General features: G+C 36.8%; 2 protein-coding genes across 2 annotated transcripts; both read left to right on the top strand.

The window, feature by feature from the left end:
- The first annotated feature begins 33 nt into the window (after positions 1-33).
- On the top strand, positions 34-1,832 carry LOC131055520 (probable carboxylesterase 18). Its single transcript, XM_057989988.2, has 2 exons — positions 34-1,191; positions 1,309-1,832. Exon 1 carries the CDS (start codon positions 58-60, stop codon positions 1,105-1,107), a length of 1,050 nt encoding a protein of 349 aa, XP_057845971.1. The 5' UTR covers positions 34-57; the 3' UTR covers positions 1,108-1,191; positions 1,309-1,832.
- Positions 1,833-4,643: 2,811 nt separating this feature from the next.
- LOC131055517 (probable carboxylesterase 6) lies at positions 4,644-5,699 on the top strand. The gene has a single exon (XM_057989977.2). It carries the CDS (start codon positions 4,650-4,652, stop codon positions 5,196-5,198), a length of 549 nt encoding a protein of 182 aa, XP_057845960.1. The 5' UTR covers positions 4,644-4,649; the 3' UTR covers positions 5,199-5,699.
- Positions 5,700-19,341: the final 13,642 nt, after the last annotated feature.

Genomic DNA, 19,341 nt, shown 5'->3' with positions numbered 1-19,341 from the left:
TCTCTCATCAGGCTTTAAAACCATCATTCACTCTTGATTCAGAATGAAAAGTTATCAATGGAGGGGAATGCGAAGAATGTGAGGCTTCTTACGAACAGCCAACTGGATAAACAAAGGAGCCGCCTTCCTCTCCGCGTACGATGGCTGTGCTGGGCTTTAAAAACAGGCACCTTTTTAGTGCTGAGAAGCGACGGCACCGTTAACAGGCGTCTGGCGGCGTGGCTTCTTTGGTGCCTCATGCCCTCTGTGCCCGCCAATGAGAAGCCCAAACGTGGAGTATATACAAAAGACACCGTCGTAGACCACGTTAACGGTGTCTGGGTCCGTTTGTTCGTTCCAGTACAAGAAAACGGCAATGAAAGAGAGGTGCTGCCGGTGGTGGTGTATTTTCATGGCGGCGGGTTCTGTATGTTGTCCGCCGCCCAACAGTTGTATGATGAGTTTTGCCGGCGGCTGGCCAAACGCCGCCGGGTGGTGGTGATGTCGGTGGAGTACAGGCTGGCACCCGAGCACAAGTGTCCCGCTGCTTACAACGACGGCTTTGCGACGCTGACGTGGCTTAAGAGCAACGATGGTCGAAGTTTCTTGCCTCGCAACGCTGACGTGTCGCGTTGTTTTCTGATGGGAGATAGCGCGGGAGGAAACATTGTCCACCACGTCGGATGCCGCGTGGCAGATAACATGGACGATTGGCGCCCTTTGAGAATTGTGGGCCACGTGCTCATTCAGCCCTTTTTTGGCTGTGAAGAAAGAACTATTTCAGAGATGAATCTAACGAATGTGCCGATAAGTAAATTAGAGTATAGTGACTGGTTTTGGCGGGCATTTTTGCCAGCGGGAGCGAGCAGGGACCATCCTGCTGCTAATGTGATGGGTCTGAGTTCTCCGGATATTTTAGCGGTGCAGGTGCCGCCAAGTTTGGTGGTGATTGGCGGGATGGATAACCTTCGCGATCAACAGCTGCAATACATGGAGCACTTGATGAAGATGACGAAAGAGGTGGAGCTTCTCTTCTACGAAACTGCCTTTCATGGCTTTTTTACGATGCCCTATCCTTTGTCTTCTCAGTTCTTGGATGACATCTCCAATTTTATGGATAGATTATAGGGCTTTGTTGGAGAATGAAACATTTGCTAATTGAATGGGAGAACATTGTACTATGATATTGAATAAGTCTCTTTACCGATTTAGGTACGAAATTTGTATTTGTAATTTGCTTAATTTAAAAAAAACTATTATGTTATTCTCTGATCCTAATCTAAATGCTCGTCTCATCAATAGTTTGCGTTCATTCCGATTTTAAAACAGGTCTGGCAATAGTCAAAAGAAAATGAGTATTACAAGCATGTAAAGGAAGCTCTCTTGACTATTACTCAAGTAAAGGAAGCTCTCTTGACTATTACTCAAGAATTGAGGTATGGTGGGTTCTACTTTGAGCCATATGGTCTTTTAAGGTATAAGGGTTGAATGTATGTTCCAAATTCGGCGAAACTGAGAAAGTTTGTGTGGAATGAAATGCATTTCACACCGTACTTAGGGAACTTGGTAGTAACAAAACTTTTCACTATGTATTTTCAGTTCATGTAAAGGTATACATTCTAATCATGCTTACCTATGCAATTCAAAATATGAAAGTACTCTCAAAATGAAAAAGGTGAAAGATATGACTTGAAGTGAACGATACCTAGAGCCTCCTACTCAAGGAAAAATTGGCTATTTATAAAGAAGTGGGATCTTAGCATTTAGGGGACGATACAATTCATCATGGTAGAGGATCTAATGTTCGACTATCACTTTGGATATCAACAATGATAATCAAGAGTTTGTTTTCATTTCTTAAGATCTTTTTGAATATGTACTAGAGTTTCAAAGATTATGGTACTATATGATATTATTCAATTTGATTAGGTCAATTCTTTTTGTTCTTTTCAATACCTAAATATTTTGAAGTGAATAGATAAGTTTTTTTCTAATATAAGTGTTTTTCAATGATAATTGAAAGACAGACATAATGTTAGGTATATGAATGAGTAGAAATTTTATAATAATTGCATTTGATAAAGCATAGATTGTTTCATAAAAATACCTCCAAGAAAACCATGTTATAGATAATGACACGATAACATAATTTTGTAACAAAAGAGTAACTCGTGAAGGATCCTTTGCTTGTATGAGAAATTACAATGTTACAAATTTTTCCATCTTATTGTGATATTCATTTGTTGGAACCTTTTCTCCCAAAATAGCAACATCCTACAAAATTAACATTAGAGCACATAAGTTCATACATCATTTTACAACCAATTTATGGGATTATAATAATAACATGCTCCTATCACTAATCTATGAAAGGAATCTATTGCAATGTGAATATTTTTTTATCATCATTAAAAATGGCGAGGATATTATCTTCACCACTATTCCAAGGAAACCAATACCATCCATAGTACAAAACTATAATGTGCCTAGATGTTTTCCATTTTGGATCAATGGGGAGGGAGAGAAGCATTAACAAAAAGAAACATATGTATTCTTTCATAGAAGGTCCAACCAATAGATGATCCAAATTTACCTATAGGATTGATTAGGCTAATATAAATAAAATGATCATGATACTTCATATTGATATTTTCATAATTAGCCAATATATGGGGTTGAAATTACACGTATATTGACACTAAGAGATCTTGGGGGCCCAAGCTATTTGCACTACAATAAACAAACAACTTCATCTTGCTCCTATTAATAGTTTTAAACAATACAACATAATTATTTGTGTATGCAACTATCTACTTATCATGCTTGTGCTAATAAATGAAATAGAGAATCCATAGATATATCAATGTTGGAAGGAGACAATTACACTCCTACCATTTTATGAATGACATAAGCTATGCGGATTTTTCTCACAAGAGCACAATTATACTTCATATAGTCATGTATGACCAAAACATAGATAAAGAAAACCAATGAGAGTGTTACTTCAAAGCCATTTTCAAGAAAACACCTCATTGGGATGATTTAATCGATCAGAGATTGAGGAATGTTTAAAGAAATTCAATCTACTAGGAAAAATTTGTCTTCGACACAAGTTCTAAATAATTCATTAGTGAGTGGGCATCAATTGTAAAGGTTGTAACTCTTTTCTTTGAAAGAGGAAACATTAATATAGTTCCAATGAATTTTCACCTCATGGTGGCCAAATAACATGTATAGTGATCAATTACTTGGATTGGCAAATTGTACTTACTAGTCTCTAATATCGTGAAGCATTAACAAGTATTTTGGCTAAGGTAATATGAGTAGGTCAAGGTATTTTAAGAAAAAATAATAGGGTTTGGGTAATGTGGGTACTACATGCAAATGGCAATAATCTTATTAGGGCATTGAAGGACTATCCTGGTAAATAGTTTGAGGCAAGTATATTAACAAAATCTTTAGGGACAACATTGAAGTACAAAGTAAGAAAAACTAAGATAGTTGGAGAACCATCACTAAATCCTAAACTTGTCATGGAATAATAATAGAAGCTAACTACATCACAAGGATAATTGAGTATTGAGAATTATAAATCTACAAGGACAATTTGGGATCCTAATAACTCTAGAAACATTCTAGTTTGTGATTGATTGAGAACAACAAATTTTGGCAAGGGTGAATGGCAATGTCCCCTCTTCGAACTTTGTTTTATCCAAACAAAGGTTAAGAAATAGATTAAATAAACCATAAGCATAGAGAATAGGCATAATTTAAACTTCATTTTATATATGATTATTAATTCTTGTGGAGTTATAATTATAGTTCAACCAACTTGAGGACAAAACCTTCTAGATCAAAAATTGGAGGACGAAAGCCCACAATTCTTAAGAATGAGAATTAAATCACTATAGAAAAGAGTAGATTTTTTTGCATCGTAGAAGATTTGAATTCAACACCATCATTCTTAAGGATGAGAATTAAATCACTATAAAAGAGAGTAGATTTTTTTGCATTGTAGAAGATTTGAAGTCCACCATCACCATCACCATCACCATCTAGATGCCTACTAGATAGACTCTGCCAAATGGCTTTTACTTGAGTTAGGTATAAAAAGGTTCTTCTAGAAATGGACTCTCCTGAATTTTACCTCATGGACCCACTATGCCACTAAATTTGAGGACAAAACCTTTTAGACCTTAAATTAGAGGACAAAAGCCCACAATTCTTCAGGATGAGAATTAAATCAGTATAGAAAAGAGTAGGTTTTTCTATATTGTAGAAGATTTGAATTCAGCACCATCACCATCCACAATTATTAAGGATGAAAATTAAATCACTATAAAAAAGAGTAGATTTTTTTTACATTGTAGAAGATTTGAAATCAACACCATCACCATCTAAATGCCTACTAGATAGACTCTGTCATTTAACCAAATGCCTTTTAATTGAGTTAGGTATAGAAAGGTGCATCTCGAAATGGACTCTCCTGAACTTGACCTCATGGGCCCGCTATGCCACTTATCACTGCCAACAGCACTGTGTGGCTCTAATTTAAGTTCATTTAATTTTTTTATGACTTCACCTACAAATTGCCGGGCAATTAAAAGGTCCCTGTTCTCATCAGGCTTTAAAACGACCATTCACTCTTGATTCACAGTGAAAAGTTGTCAATGGAGGGAAATGCAAAGAATGCGAGGCTCCTTACGAACAGGCAACTTGATGAAATTAGAAGCTGCCTTCCTCTCCGCGTACGATGGCTGTGCTGGGCTTTAAAGTCAGGCACCTCTTTAGTACTGAAAAGCGACGGCACTGTTAACAGGCGTCTGGCAGCGTGGCTTCTATGGTGCCTCATGCCCTCTATGCCCGCCGACATTTTGCCCAAACGTGGAGTATATACCAAAGACACCGTTATCGACCACGTTAACGGCGTCTGGGTCCGTCTGTTTGTTCCAGTAACAGAAAACGGCAATGAAAGGGAGGTGCTGCCGGTGGTGGTGTATTTTCATGGCTGCGGCTTCTGTGTCTTGTCCGCCGCCCAACAATTGTATGATGTGTTTTGCCGGCGGCTGGCCAAACGACGGCGGGTTGTGGTGGTGTCGGTGGAGTACAGGCTGGCACCCGAGCACAAGTTCCCCGCCGCTTACGACTGCTTTGCAGCGCTGACGTGGCTTAACAGCGACGCTGGTAGAAGTTTCTTGCCTCGCTACGCTGACGTGTAGCGTTGCTTTCTGATGGGAGATAGCGCGGAAGGAAACATTGTCCACCACGTCGGATGCCGCGTGGCAGGTTACATAGATGATCTGCACCCTTTGAGAATTGTGGGCCACGTGCTCATTTAGGCCTTTTTTGGCGGCGAAGAAAGAACGGTTTCAGAGATAAACCTAACGAATGTGCTGATGAGTAGATTGGAGTATAGCGACTGGTTTTGGCGGGCATTTTTGCCAGCGGGAGCGAGCAGGGACCATCCTGCTGCTAATTTGATGGGTCTGAATTCTTCTGATATTTCAGCGGTGCAGGTGCCGCCAAGTTTGGTGGTGATTGGTGGGATGGATAACCTTCGGGATCGACAGCTGCAATATATGGAGCATTTGAAGAAGATGAAGGTGGAGCTTCTCTTCTACGAAGCTGCCTTTCATGGCTTTTTCGCCATGTCTTATCCTTTGTCTTCTCAGTTCCTGGATGACATTTCCATTTTTATGAATAGTAAATAATTTCAAGCAGATTATATGTACATCATCTAGGTGTGCTTAATAGTAAATAATTTCAAATAATCTCTTTAATACTGATTCTTTATAGCTGTAAGAAACAATTATAGGATTGAAAGAACATAAATTACAATAAAATAAAATGTTCTTCAAATAAACTGTCAATCCATCCATGGGTGATAGAGTCTAATATCATCGTTAATTATAATAAGATGTAAATCCTCTTAACTTAAAGGGAAATATGTAGTAGAATATTCTAAAAGCTTGTAACCTCTAAATATAGTAAGCCGATAGGTTACTTTGACCGGAAAGTTGTCTCACGCTTGATAATCATTTTTTACTGCTGAAAAACCGTTTTCAATTCGCTTGTTTAGCCATCAGATAAATACAATTTTCAAGTATGTCGATAACAGATGCTAGTAAATGTCATTTAATGTTGCCAGTTGTGCTATGTATCACCTCATTGACTACACCATTCAACAAGCTTTTATATGGAACGAAAGCCGAACAGAATGCCCGATGGTTCTTTATTAGCAATCAAAACGTTGCAACCATTTGCACAGACTGATAAAGAAATTCGAGTCTGAAATGATTACTCTAGGGCAAATTCGCCACCGAACTTTGGTTCCACTTCTTGGCTACTGAGTTGCAAAAGGAGAGAAGCTTTTACATGCACATGCCTAATGGAACCTTGTACGAAAAAATTCATTTTGTTGAGTCAGATGGTAATAGTAGATTGGCCCAAAAAGTTAAAAATAGCAATCGGTGTAGCTACGGGATTGGCTTGGCTTCACTATGGCTGCAATCCAAGGGTTATTCATCGCAATGTACATTATTGAATTAAGATTATCAACTGAGGATAAGAGACTTCAGGCTTGCTCGGTTGGTGAATCCTGTAGAACCCATCTTAGCACATTTGTCACTGGTGATTTTGGCGATTTGGGTTCTGTAGCACTAGAGTACATGCGCGTCTTGGTTGCCACTTTGAAGGGGGATGTCTTTAATTTTGGGGTTGTTCTTCTAGAGTTGGTTACTAGACAGAAACCTGTTGAAGTTAAAAATAGACATGAAAGCTTAATGTTCAAGAAGCAATGAACAAAGCTTTGATTTGAAGGGGATATGATTTAGAGCTTGTACAAGTTCTAGAAGTGGCTGCTCACTGTGTTCTTTCTCTGCACAAGGAGGGGCCTTTTCTGTATGAGTTTTACCATCTGCTAAGGGCTGGGCTATTGGTGAGAATTACAATTTTTAGTAAGGCATAAACAACATGCACGATTTGTAATCACGGGTTATACAATCAAAGAAATTAATTTATAGAAAAGGCTTTACAAACTTTCGGACAAGTGCAATTGGCAAAACATAAAGCGTTGGTGAATGAACAAATGCAAAACTTCTGAAAGTTTGAGTATTGGCTCTTATGTGTTAGATAATGACAACAATTGTTGGTGAATGGTAATAAAAGAAGACAATAGAAATTTCTAATTTAGTCTTATCTTTAGTTAATGTAGCGTAGAAATTAGGAATCATCACAAGATAAGTAGATCAATCAAAACGTTAAACATGATAGCTCAATCAAAGAAATACTCATTGAAATGAACCTAATCCTCAAGCTCATTCAATAGAGGTATGAAAATGAAGCATTCAAAAGAAAACATTATGCAAAACCAGATTCAAGATTGAATACTCCTTCCATGCGGCTCCATTGTTGTTCTTTCCTCTTCAATAGTTTTGTGGATCTCACCTACAAGTGCTCACACAATTGAAAGCAAAAAGGCTCAAGAGTACTAGAAACGAAAGTTCGGTAAAAATTCGAGATTCATGAAGCATCAAGATTCAAGGGGTATTGATTGACGAAAATTATCCAATTTATAGAGAAATTGGATAAATGACAAAATTGGCATGATGCAATTCAAATGGAAATTGCAAATCAATATGTCAATTATGACAAATTATGCACTTTCCATGCACAATTTAATTGATTGGCAATTTGATGACAAATTATGACACATTCTATGTCAAAATTGATTGATTGTCAATTATGACAATTTATGACAAATTGAAATGTCACTCCCATAGAATTAGGAGATGAAATAGGAGGGAAAAGGAATTAGAAATTAAGAAAATAGGAAATTGAAATTGATGAAAATTAAGAATTAGAAAATTGATGAAAATTAGGAATTTAGTGAATTAATCAATAATTTTTCATTTATTAATTAATTCACTCACAAAGAGGAATAATTAGCCAATTAAATGAATATTTAATTGTAATGAGAAAACTTAGGATTAATAAATAATTTAGTAATCCTAGAGGAAGAAATGACACATTAGGTTAAATGATTAAATCATAAAACCCTAGAAGACGAATTAGAAATGCGAAAATGACAATTAGGTCTTGATTAAAGATAATTAATGTCATGACTTTGAATTGATAAATGACCAATGCGATAAATGATTTGATTGAGAAATACGCCAATTGACATGATTTGATCCAAATTGACACAATTGAGACAGATAATGATTGATAGCGAAATGATCGCAAAATGACAACATCGACAAGAGGACAAGGATCGGCAATAAAATGGATTGCAAGATGACAAGATTGAAAAGAGGACAAAACCCTAATTAGGATTGATGATGTCCAAAATGATGACAAATTAGCACGCACATTGATGCAACAAGATAAGTTCGATCAAAATCATGATTGGATAATGTTGTCGACAAGACCGAATTTGAGGACGAGATGATTGAAGAATGTAGAAGAATGACTCGATGTTCGCAAATGATAAAGACCAAGTGCGTGACATAGGAGAAATGTTAATGCGACGCAAAAACCTAAAATGAGGCAATGCGCAAATGTTAAAGTATGACCTTGCAAGCGTTGACCATTTTTGGGTGTCTACATTTTGCCCCTCTTTGAGACAATGCGATTTTAAGCGTTGTTTCAAAGAATGATAATGAAAATTCCCCAGACAATAATAATGACATATGCATGCCCCCTCGAGGAATTGGCCGAAAACATGCGGAAAAGAGGGCAATTGATCGATAAAAATGATAGGATCGAACAGACTGACAATCGGAGATCGGATGCATGACAGACAAGCAATTTAATGTGCACAAGACCGCGACCAACATAAGATGGAGAAGACGCACGTCCATCTATGCAATGACAAAGAGCTATAAATGGGACCAAGAGGGTGAAAATGACTCATTTTGACTAGCCAAAGAGGAGAATTTGTTGCTCTGGACAAGAACACTTGCAGAGAGATGGCGAACATTCCAAGGGCAGATCACCTCGGAGAACATGTATGCACATTCAGACGATCGGACGACGCAGGAGCAGCGGTATGTATCTCGAAAACCCATGTGTTGAATTTCATGAATTTGACGCGTTTGCGGGACATTGCGGGGATGAGGAGGACAAAGGAAGCACCCAGTGACAGAGGCACGTGCTCCGTATGACAGACAATGGACATTATATAGTTTGACATTTTGTAGTCAGCCTGCGGGTCATACTTAGGACAGATAGTCCGATTTTGTACTCCGATATTATTATGATATGTGATATGATATGCATCGACATGATGAATGCAATGTGTTATGACTTATGTTTTTTTGCATGTATGAATGACTTATGCACTTTGTATGAACATGTATGGATGTATTTTTATGTATTTTTTATGGATTTATGAAATGAAATGGATAAAATGCTTGATGTAATATGTGTGATGGAATTGTACTAACCAAATGGATGCAGGATGCAGCATATGTGCTTGGATATCGGAGCACTAGACCGAACTGACTATCCGACCGGATGGAAGAAATGTTAGTAAGAAGAAATGAGATAGAAGACAGTTAGAGATGATGAAAATTTTGCTTTCAGTAATGCACTTTGTAGGTGAGAACCTTTATTTTTATTTAGCAAAATGGATGCGTAGCATCATGGCATTGAAGGCCAGAGCTGAAATGCAACCCAATTTGCATAAGACAGACACAACATAAACAAACGACAATCACAATCAAAAAAGAAAAGGATCATGAGCCATCCCGGTCACTCTAAATCACTCAGTGACCTCATCGAGCAACATAGGAACATGATCGAAGCCAAAGATAAATCAATAAGAAGATAAGACTCACAAATTCAAGCAAATCAAACAAACATCTTGATCTTTATTGTCAAAAGTTGAACGTGCTGATAGGATGATCATGCTGTCTGGTTTCAGGAAAATGCGGTACCCTGTCTAAGACAGGACACAGTCTGGTTTCGAGTATACCACACCCTGTATAAGACCCATGATAATGTGACAAGGACAAATGATTTTTAATGAGGATATTCGATTGATAAGACAATTTGGATCAGTTTGAATGTTTGGTTTGAGTTGAAAAAGTTCATCTGGTTAAAGCATGATTTCATTAAAGCACAGTGTTTGATTGCGAATCGTTGAATGTATACTCAGTGAGCTGTCAATGCACAAAGGGAATACTTTATTGCAAAATGCGTGTTTTTGTTTTTCGGGTGTTTTACAATTTTTTTGTGTTCATTCTTTTCAGGACTTTATTTGATTTTTTGACTTTTTTCAGGACATTTTTCAATTTTTTATAATCTTATTTCAGGACATTTTCCGATTTTTTTGGATTTTTTCAGGACATTATTTGATTTTTTTGGATTTTTTCAGGACATTATTAAATTTTTATGATTTTTTTCAGGACATTATTCGATTTTTATGACTTTTTTCAGGACATTTTTGGATTTTTATGGATTTTTTCAGGACATTATTCAATTTTTATGGAGTTTTTTCAGGACATTTTTCAATTTTTTTGGAATTTTTTCAGGACATTATTCAATTTTTTGGAATTTTTTTTTGGACTTTTTAAAATGTTTTTGAGATTTTTTGTTTTTAATGACTTTGCCCCCAGTGTCTAGCAAGGCAAGGAATATGACAGGTGAATAAATAGGCTTGCTGAAATGATGGTGGATAGAGGGAAGACAAAGGCCTTTTATTATGGAGACAACGCAGATGCAATTTCCAAGAGCTATTGCGTGATGGGACAAGAGACTGGATATGACAATGTAAAGCAGTGACATGGCATGAGGGACATGTCAAGAGGATTTTGAAAACCATGTTTAAATTTTTGCATCCTTATGTCAGATCAAGATCAAGGAATGAAAAAGAGTGTATGGATAGTGATAAGATATGGATAGGATAAGCAAGACCAAGAATGGATAAGGGACATGGACTGAAGGTCGGGATAGTATACGTGATAGTGGTAGAAAGTTGCAATAAGGTAGGGAATATGGATGAAAGGTTATAATAAGCAAATGGATAAATGACCAAAAGCTATGATAGACTAAAAGCTGCAAACAAGATGCATGATGCTCATGAAGATCGTCAGCCTTGTCAAGATCAAAGGTGGAAAGGGAAACTGGACATGAGGGACAATAGGATATGAAGGGTAATGACAGGGGTTCGATAGGATAATGGAACAATGAGGGACAAAAGGATATGATAGGATAAAACTTGCCCCCAAGTGTGATGTGCAAGAAGTTCATAAATTACGCATGACGCCTGTTTGCCAGGTTTTCATCATGGTACTTGCCCAAAGCGCCCGTTTGCCAGGTTTTCACCAATGGACGAATTATTTTTTCTTGACTTTTTTCTTCTTTTTCTTTTTTTACTTTTTTTTTTTTTTTTTTTGACTTTTTCAATAGGAGATGGACACATGATAGGGGATGGAAGAAGGACTCAAGCATCTTTTTATTGGGATAGTAGCCTTGAAAAGAATGGACCATGACCTTTAAAATTATGCTCAAAGACGTTGGTAGGATAAGGACATGGAAAATGAGATGACACTAAGGCCAGGATTTACACAAAGGATTGGATCAAAGGGATGGAAGGATGGAAAATATGCATTGGATAATGGATAGGGTATTGGAAGAATTGGGCTTGAGTGGATGGAAATGAAGGCAAGATCGACATTGGCACACACCTTGAGGGGTGATGGACTGATGGAGGAAAAGTGGTTGTTGGATATTGAGATTTTGATGGAGGAATAGCGTGGGATTTTGGGACGTAAGGGCCCAAAATTGATGAAGGAGGTGATGGAGAAATAGACTTGGAATGTTTGGATGGAGGAATAGCAATTTTGGATGCCAAGTTGGATTTTTCTTTCGGCTTTTGTGCTTCAAGGAGCCGCTTAGGGATCCACATGGTTTTTGATTTTTCATGCTTTTGTGGTTCCTTAGAGTGCATTGCTTGCACAAGGGATTTAGGAACCCATATATATTTTGACTTTGCTTTATTTTGCTCTATGGGCCTTTGTGGCCTTTTGGATATATTTTTTTCTTTATAGATCATATTGTTCTTTGTTTTGACATGTCGATTATATTGGACATGCTGATCCTTGAATACATGTGGATTGCTAGACTTATGACTTTTATGCTTGGCATCCAAATTGCTTGGAGGAGGGAATGAATGTTGGTGTGGATGGGAATGATATGGAGGCCTGTGGGATGGATGGAAGGTTCTCCAAGATGTGTACCTTTGCTGATGTTGCATAGGAGATGGAGGGATATAGGGACCTAGAATGGATGGAAGCGATGATGGGGAAGGTGGACATTTGGATTTTGACTTTGAAGGGATACCAATGCCTTGAGTGTGAGCTTTGTAGCCATGACCATTAGTATACTCTTTAATATGAAGGGGTTCTTGCTTATGGAGATCTACCCCTTTGCCTTTATCAATATTTTGACTAATAGGATACTCTTTTCTTTGGGAAGAAGATGTGAGTCCATTATGAGAAATAATGAGATCTTGAAGTGGATCGGATTGCACCAAAGTGGAAGAACCCATTATGCATGTAGGGGGTTCATGAACATCTTGCACTGACACGTTAGAATCATGAGGGGTATCAGGATCATGAGGGGGATTAGGATCATGTAGTGGACATGGTTCAATGACAGGCTCTTCAAGAGATGGAATGGGAGAAATAATGGGTTCATCAAAAGAAATGCGATCTTGGAGTGTATATGGGGGATTAGGACAAGGAGATGGCAGAACAAAAGGATCTTGTGGAGGATCTGAAGGAATGATTTGATCTTGACAAGGAGGAAAATCATTGGAATCTTCTTTAAAGGTGCTTTGCTCTTGACTTTTAATGGGATCATCGGAAAGGATGGGAGGAATATCTTGATTTTCAATGGGATTTGAAAGGATATCGTGTTCATGAAATGGAATGGGATCGTTTGGGATTGGATGAACTGGGATATCTTGATCTTGCTCAAGGAATGGAGTATCAATAGGACTCTGGATAGGATGGACAAGAATAGGGGAATCATTGTGAGTGTCTAGGAACATGGGGTCCTGGTCAACAATTGGATGGGATGATAAGGTTTTAGGATCTTGATCTTGATTTACTTTAGGACTCATTTCTTCGTGCTCTAAATTATCCTCTTGACATGGGGTTGGACTTTGGATATGCATGGGGGATTCTGACAAGGGATCAATGATTTGGCATGAAGGGGATGCACTTTGAACATTCGTGATGGATCCTGACAAGGAATCAATGCTTGAACATGAGGAAGAGGGACTTCGAATGGGGTCCTCTAAAATAGGTAACGACAATAAAGTGCATGGTGGCATTGGGTCTTGTATCTCTGAAACATGGCAAGGATGTGCATCATGAATTGGATTATCTTGGCAATCAATTATGGATAGCTCTTGGATAATTGCAGCCTTGGGTGTATTGTTTAATGAGGACAATATGGAAGGTTCTTGTGAAACTTTTAAAGGTGTAGGGATAGATGCCACTAGAGAGTCAATTTTCTTGCGGGGGGATGAGGCATTGCTAGACATAAGTGTATTATCTTTATCTTCCTCAAAAGACTCACTTAGTCGTTTCCTTAAGAGCATTGCAATAAGGCCACCCTTCTTTTTAGGTTTTGACCAACGACTTGGAATTTGAACTTGTTTTTGATTTGATGTCATGTTTTGATATTGGACTTGATGTTGATCAGATTGGTTTGACATGTTTGAAACTTGGGTTGGTGTGTGTTGCAACCTTTGTTTTTGAATGGTTTGTGGCAGTTGTTGACATTGATATGTTGATTGAACTTGAACTTGTTTTTGATTTGATGTCATTTTCTGATATTGAACTAGATGTTGATCATTTTGGTTTGACATGTTCAAAATTCGGCTTGGTGCATGTTGCAAGTTTTGTTTTTGAATTGGTGATTGTGGTTGTTGACATTGATATTCCACCATTGGTTGAACCATTTGTTGACATTGTATAGTTGGTTGGACATATTGTTGAAATTGAACCATTGGTTGTGTTGGTTGCATATGTTGAACAATTGGTTGTGTCATTGGTTGTGATGGTTGAAAATATGATTGATAGTAAACACCTTCTTGTTCTTGTTGTGGAGGCACATAATGTTGAAATTGATGTTGTCTCCTTTCTTGTAATTGTTTCATCATCTCTATTTGGGAGAGGAGAGCTGGTATGTCTGATCGTTCAAGAAGAGATCTTACATTAATTGGCTCAAAATTTGGATTTTGACCTGGAAATTTTTGAAACATTTTGGACATTTGAGATCTTATCTTCTCACTGTTTATCACTTTTTGCTCCAATATCTCCTTTTCTTGAGCTAGTTTCTCCTCTAGTTTCTGTATTTGGACATTTAAATCATCATGATAAGTTTGACCAATGTTGCTTTGTTGTTGGGTTGGATAGAATTGTGATTGCCTTGGATTAAAATTTGATTGCATTGTCGGTTGATATGTCAAACTTTGTTGCATCATTGGTGCTTGGAACCTTGTTTCAATAGACATGTCACTATGCAAATGCAATATTTTTGGAATTTTTCAAGGATAATATATGATATGCAACTAAATGCAAACTAAATAAATGAAAATGCAATCTATGTTTTTGGTTGTTTTTCAAGATTTTGACAAACTTATGAATGCAAATCTAAAAGAGACCTTTAGGAAATTGGAATGATATCTAGACCTCAAAGGACAAAAGGACTTAATGCACAAAGGACAAGATGACAATGTCTCCCCTATATGCTTGGATACTAAGCTAGGTTTGACGAAATGATATTGATGACAAAAGGACAAAAAGGCTTGATGAGGTCTAGACTTCTTAACAATGACTTAGGGTTTATCAAAGATTTGGATTGCTCAAGTATGACAAGACCTAGGTTTGACACTATATGCAAAAGGACAATTAATATGCAAATGATCTTAATACGATATGACAATGACTTAGGCTTAATGAAGAGACTTGGGATATGCAAATGCAAATGTATGACAATGGTATGACTTTAATGTAAGAGGACACATGCAAATGGATGACCCTTATTGATATGCAAAGGAGTATGACTTAGGTGAAACCTAACCTTGGCAATGATCTTACAAAATGCAAACCTAGGATGAACCTAAATGTAAGTGACATGAATGTTGAGACAAGATTCTGACAAATGTTTGACAACCATGTTTTAGGAAGATGATCTTTGAATCTTGTTGAATTTTTGTTGGATGAATGTCTCTTGTGTTTAATCTTTTGTTAGATCAATTTGTTTTGTTCTTGAAATGGTATTCAACTTTTGACAATCAAAGAATACAAGATGTCACAACTTAGACTCAAGACAATCATGCTCATTTCCACATTTCTTATGGTAGGCAAAGACATTAGGTACTTGAGAGGTAGACTCATTATGAGATTCAAGGAGAATACATAGATGCTTGACCCCACGGGCTCCCCTCCACGACACTCACTTCTCAGGGCAGCCAAGCATCAGTCCCCATGGAAATCTCCCCATGGCGAACTTAGTATCTCTTCCAAGTATCTGAACTTGTCCTTCTCAAGCAACTAGAAGGGTTTTTGGCCTCTAAAAACAAGGTGTTTAGTAAGGGTTTCTGTTAAGCGTTACTCCTTGATGTCATGCAAGCATGATTGAGACATTAAGCCCATCAAGATACCAAACAAATGTAGTCGCGCAAGCGCGATTTAGACCAAGAGGCCCTACTTAGATGTTGATATGAGAAAGAGTCCAAGGGTCATCACTTCCCAAGTAACTGCAATTCCCACGTAACACTTCCTTCAAAGCTTTCGCCCATCAGGTATTTTTTTATAGTGAGTTAGAATGCCAAGGAATTCTAGCCGTACTCACTTTGGGTCGTCCCCTTCTCACGATTATCACTCGCTTGCTAAAGCAAAGTGGTCGGGAAGGCAGGCCCTCTAATGGAAACAAACAATCAACAACACAAGCATGGTATTGAAGATCTGGATTTCTGATCACCCTTTGAAGGATGAGAGCATACTCTCCTACTCCAATGTCATACTTAACAAACAAAGCAAACAAGGGTTCATTTCCTCCTATTTATAAATCACTAAGTGCCTAATTAAAAATCTCAAACACACAATTTGGTTGTTTCTCCAAGGCAACCTGCAAAACACAAGTTAGAGGTTTGATTTAATGTCTTTGACCATCGATTCTGCATAACACATGTTAGTAGTTTGATTTGTAGTCTTTGTCATGCATATACCAAGATCCTGCACAAATAATTAGTACCAAAATCCAAAGCACAGATGATCTGATTTATGAAAACCAGATTACAATTTCAGTCCACTTTGAGAAGGCATAACTTTCTCATCCTAGCTCCAAATTACAAACCGTTTGATGCGTTCGAAAGGTATTCAAATAATCTAGAACCAAATTTCAGAAACATCAATGATGTCTCATCATGTTTACACCATATTTGTCCAAAAATGCACCGAAGACCCTCAAAATTGCAATTTACTAAAACATATAAAATTTTTCAAGTAAAAACTGCATTTTTCACCTCTGTTCTGGACTTCACACAGGCGCAGAAGTTAGGACACAAGCGCAGGATGTCAAACACAAGCGCAGAAGTTTTAAACACAAGCGCAAGATGCTTCAACACAGGCGCAGAATGCTTCACACAGGCGCAGGATGTGTCCAGAATGCACTGCACGGCTCTGTTTTTGAGTTTTTGAACTGCAAATCAACTTAGAAGCACTCCAAAACACAGTAAGATGGTTAGAAGGTTAGTATTCACGTCGGGTTCACCAGTTAATGTAGCGTAGAAATTAGGAATCATCACAAGATAAGTAGATTAATCAAAACGTTAAACATGATAGCTCAATCAAAGAAATACTCATTGAAATGAACCTAATCCTCAAGCTCATTCAATAGAGGTATGAAAATGAAGCATTCAAAAGAAAACATTATGCAAAACCAGATTCAAGATTGAATACTCCTTCCATGCGGCTCCATTGTTGTTCTTTCCTCTTCAATAGTTTTGTGGATCTCACCTACAAGTGCTCACACAATTGAAAGCAAAAAGGCTCAAGAGTACTAGAAACGAAAGTTCGGTAAAAATTCGAGATTCATGAAGCATCAAGATTCAAGGAGTATTGATTGAAGAAAATTATCCAATTTATAGAGAAATTGGATAACTGACAAAATTGGCATGATGCAATTCAAATGGAAATTGCAAATCAAGATGTCAATTATGACAAATTATGCACTTTCCATGCACAATTTAATTGATTGACAATTTGATGACAAATTATGACACATTCTATGTCAAAATTGATTGATTGTCAATTATGACAATTTATGACAAATTGAAATGTCACTCCCATAGAATTAGGAGATGAAATAGGAGGGAAAAGGAATTAGAAATTAAGAAAATAGGAAATTGAAATTGATGAAAATTAAGAATTAGAAAATTGATGAAAATTAGGAATTTAGTGAATTAATCAATAATTTTTCATTTATTAATTAATTCACTCACAAAGAGGAATAATTAGCCAATTAAATGAATATTTAATTGTAATGAGAAAACTTAGGATTAATAAATAATTTAGTAATCCTAGAGGAAGAAATGACACATTAGGTTAAATGATTAAATCATAAAACCCTAGAAGACGAATTAGAAATGCGAAAATGACAATTAGGCCTTGATTAAAGATAATTAACGTCATGACTTTGAATTGATAAATGACCAATGCGATAAATGATTTGATTGAGAAATACGCCAATTGACATGATTTGATCCAAATTGACACAATTGAGACAGATAATGATTGATAGCGAAATGATCGCAAAATGACAACATCGACAAGAGGACAAGGATCGGCAATAAAATGGATTGCAAGATGACAAGATTGAAAAGAGGACAAAACCCTAATTAGGATTGACGATGTCCAAAATGATGACAAATGAATGCGCATATTGATGTGACAGAGTAAAATCGATCAGAATCATGACTAGATAATGTTATTGCCAAGACCAAATTCGAGGACGAGATGATTGAAGAATATAGAAGAATGACTCGATGTTTGCAAATGATAACGACCAAGTGCGTGAAATAGGAGAAATGTTAATGCGACGCAAAAACCTAAAATGAGGCAATGCGCAAATGTTAAAGTATGATTCCGCAAGCGTTGACCATTTTTGGGTGTCTACATTTTGCCCCTCTTTGAGACAATGCGATTTTGAGCGTTGTTTCAAAGAACAATAGCAAAAAATGCCCCAGACAACGATAATGACATATGCATGCCCCCTCGAGGAATTGGCCGGAAACATGCGGAAAAGAGGCAATTGATCGATAAGAATGATAGAAAATGATAGGATCAAATGGACTGCCAAGACTGACGTAGAAATTAGGAATCATCACAAGATAAGTAGATCAATCAAAACGTTAAACATGATAGCTCAATCAAAGAAATACTCATTGAAATGAACCTAATCCTCAAGCTCATTCAATAGAGGTATGAAAATGAAGCATTCAAAAGAAAACATTATGCAAAACCAGATTCAAGATTGAATACTCCTTCCATGCGGCTCCATTGTTGTTCTTTCCTCTTCAATAGTTTTGTGGATCTCACCTACAAGTGCTCACACAATTGAAAGAAAAAAGGCTCAAGAGTACTAGAAACGAAAGTTCGGTAAAAATTCGAGATTCATGAAGCATCAAGATTCAAGGGGTATTGATTGAAGAAAATTATCCAATTTATAGAGAAATTGGATAAATGACAAAATTGGCATGATGCAATTCAAATGGAAATTGCAAATCAATATGTCAATTATGACAAATTATGCACTTTCCATGCACAATTTAATTGATTGACAATTTGATGACAAATTATGACACATTCTATGTCAAAATTGATTGATTGTCAATTATGACAATTTATGACAAATTGAAATGTCACTCCCATAGAATTAGGAGATGAAATAGGAGGGAAAAGGAATTAGAAATTAAGAAAATAGGAAATTGAAATTGATGAAAATTAAGAATTAGAAAATTGATGAAAATTAGGAATTTAGTGAATTAATCAATAATTTTTCATTTATTAATTAATTCACTCACAAAGAGGAATAATTAGCCAATTAAATGAATATTTAATTGTAATGAGAAAACTTAGGATTAATAAATAATTTAGTAATCCTAGAGGAAGAAATGACACATTAGGTTAAATGATTAAATCATAAAACCCTAGAAGACGAATTAGAAATGCGAAAATGACAATTAGGTCTTGATTAAAGATAATTAATGTCATGACTTTGAATTGATAAATGACCAATGCGATAAATGATTTGATTGAGAAATACGCCAATTGACATGAT

This window comes from Cryptomeria japonica, chromosome 9 (assembly GCF_030272615.1).
Source record: "Cryptomeria japonica chromosome 9, Sugi_1.0, whole genome shotgun sequence".
Taxonomy (NCBI): domain Eukaryota; kingdom Viridiplantae; phylum Streptophyta; class Pinopsida; order Cupressales; family Cupressaceae; genus Cryptomeria; species Cryptomeria japonica.
This window is presented reverse-complemented; position numbering and strand designations above follow the sequence as displayed.

What these genes read in the sequence shown, in the direction of transcription:
- LOC131055520 (XM_057989988.2), top strand. Translation starts at nt 58, where the DNA reads ATGGAGGGGAATGCGAAGAATGTGAGGCTTCTTACGAACAGCCAACTG.
- LOC131055517 (XM_057989977.2), top strand. Translation starts at nt 4,650, where the DNA reads ATGGAGGGAAATGCAAAGAATGCGAGGCTCCTTACGAACAGGCAACTT.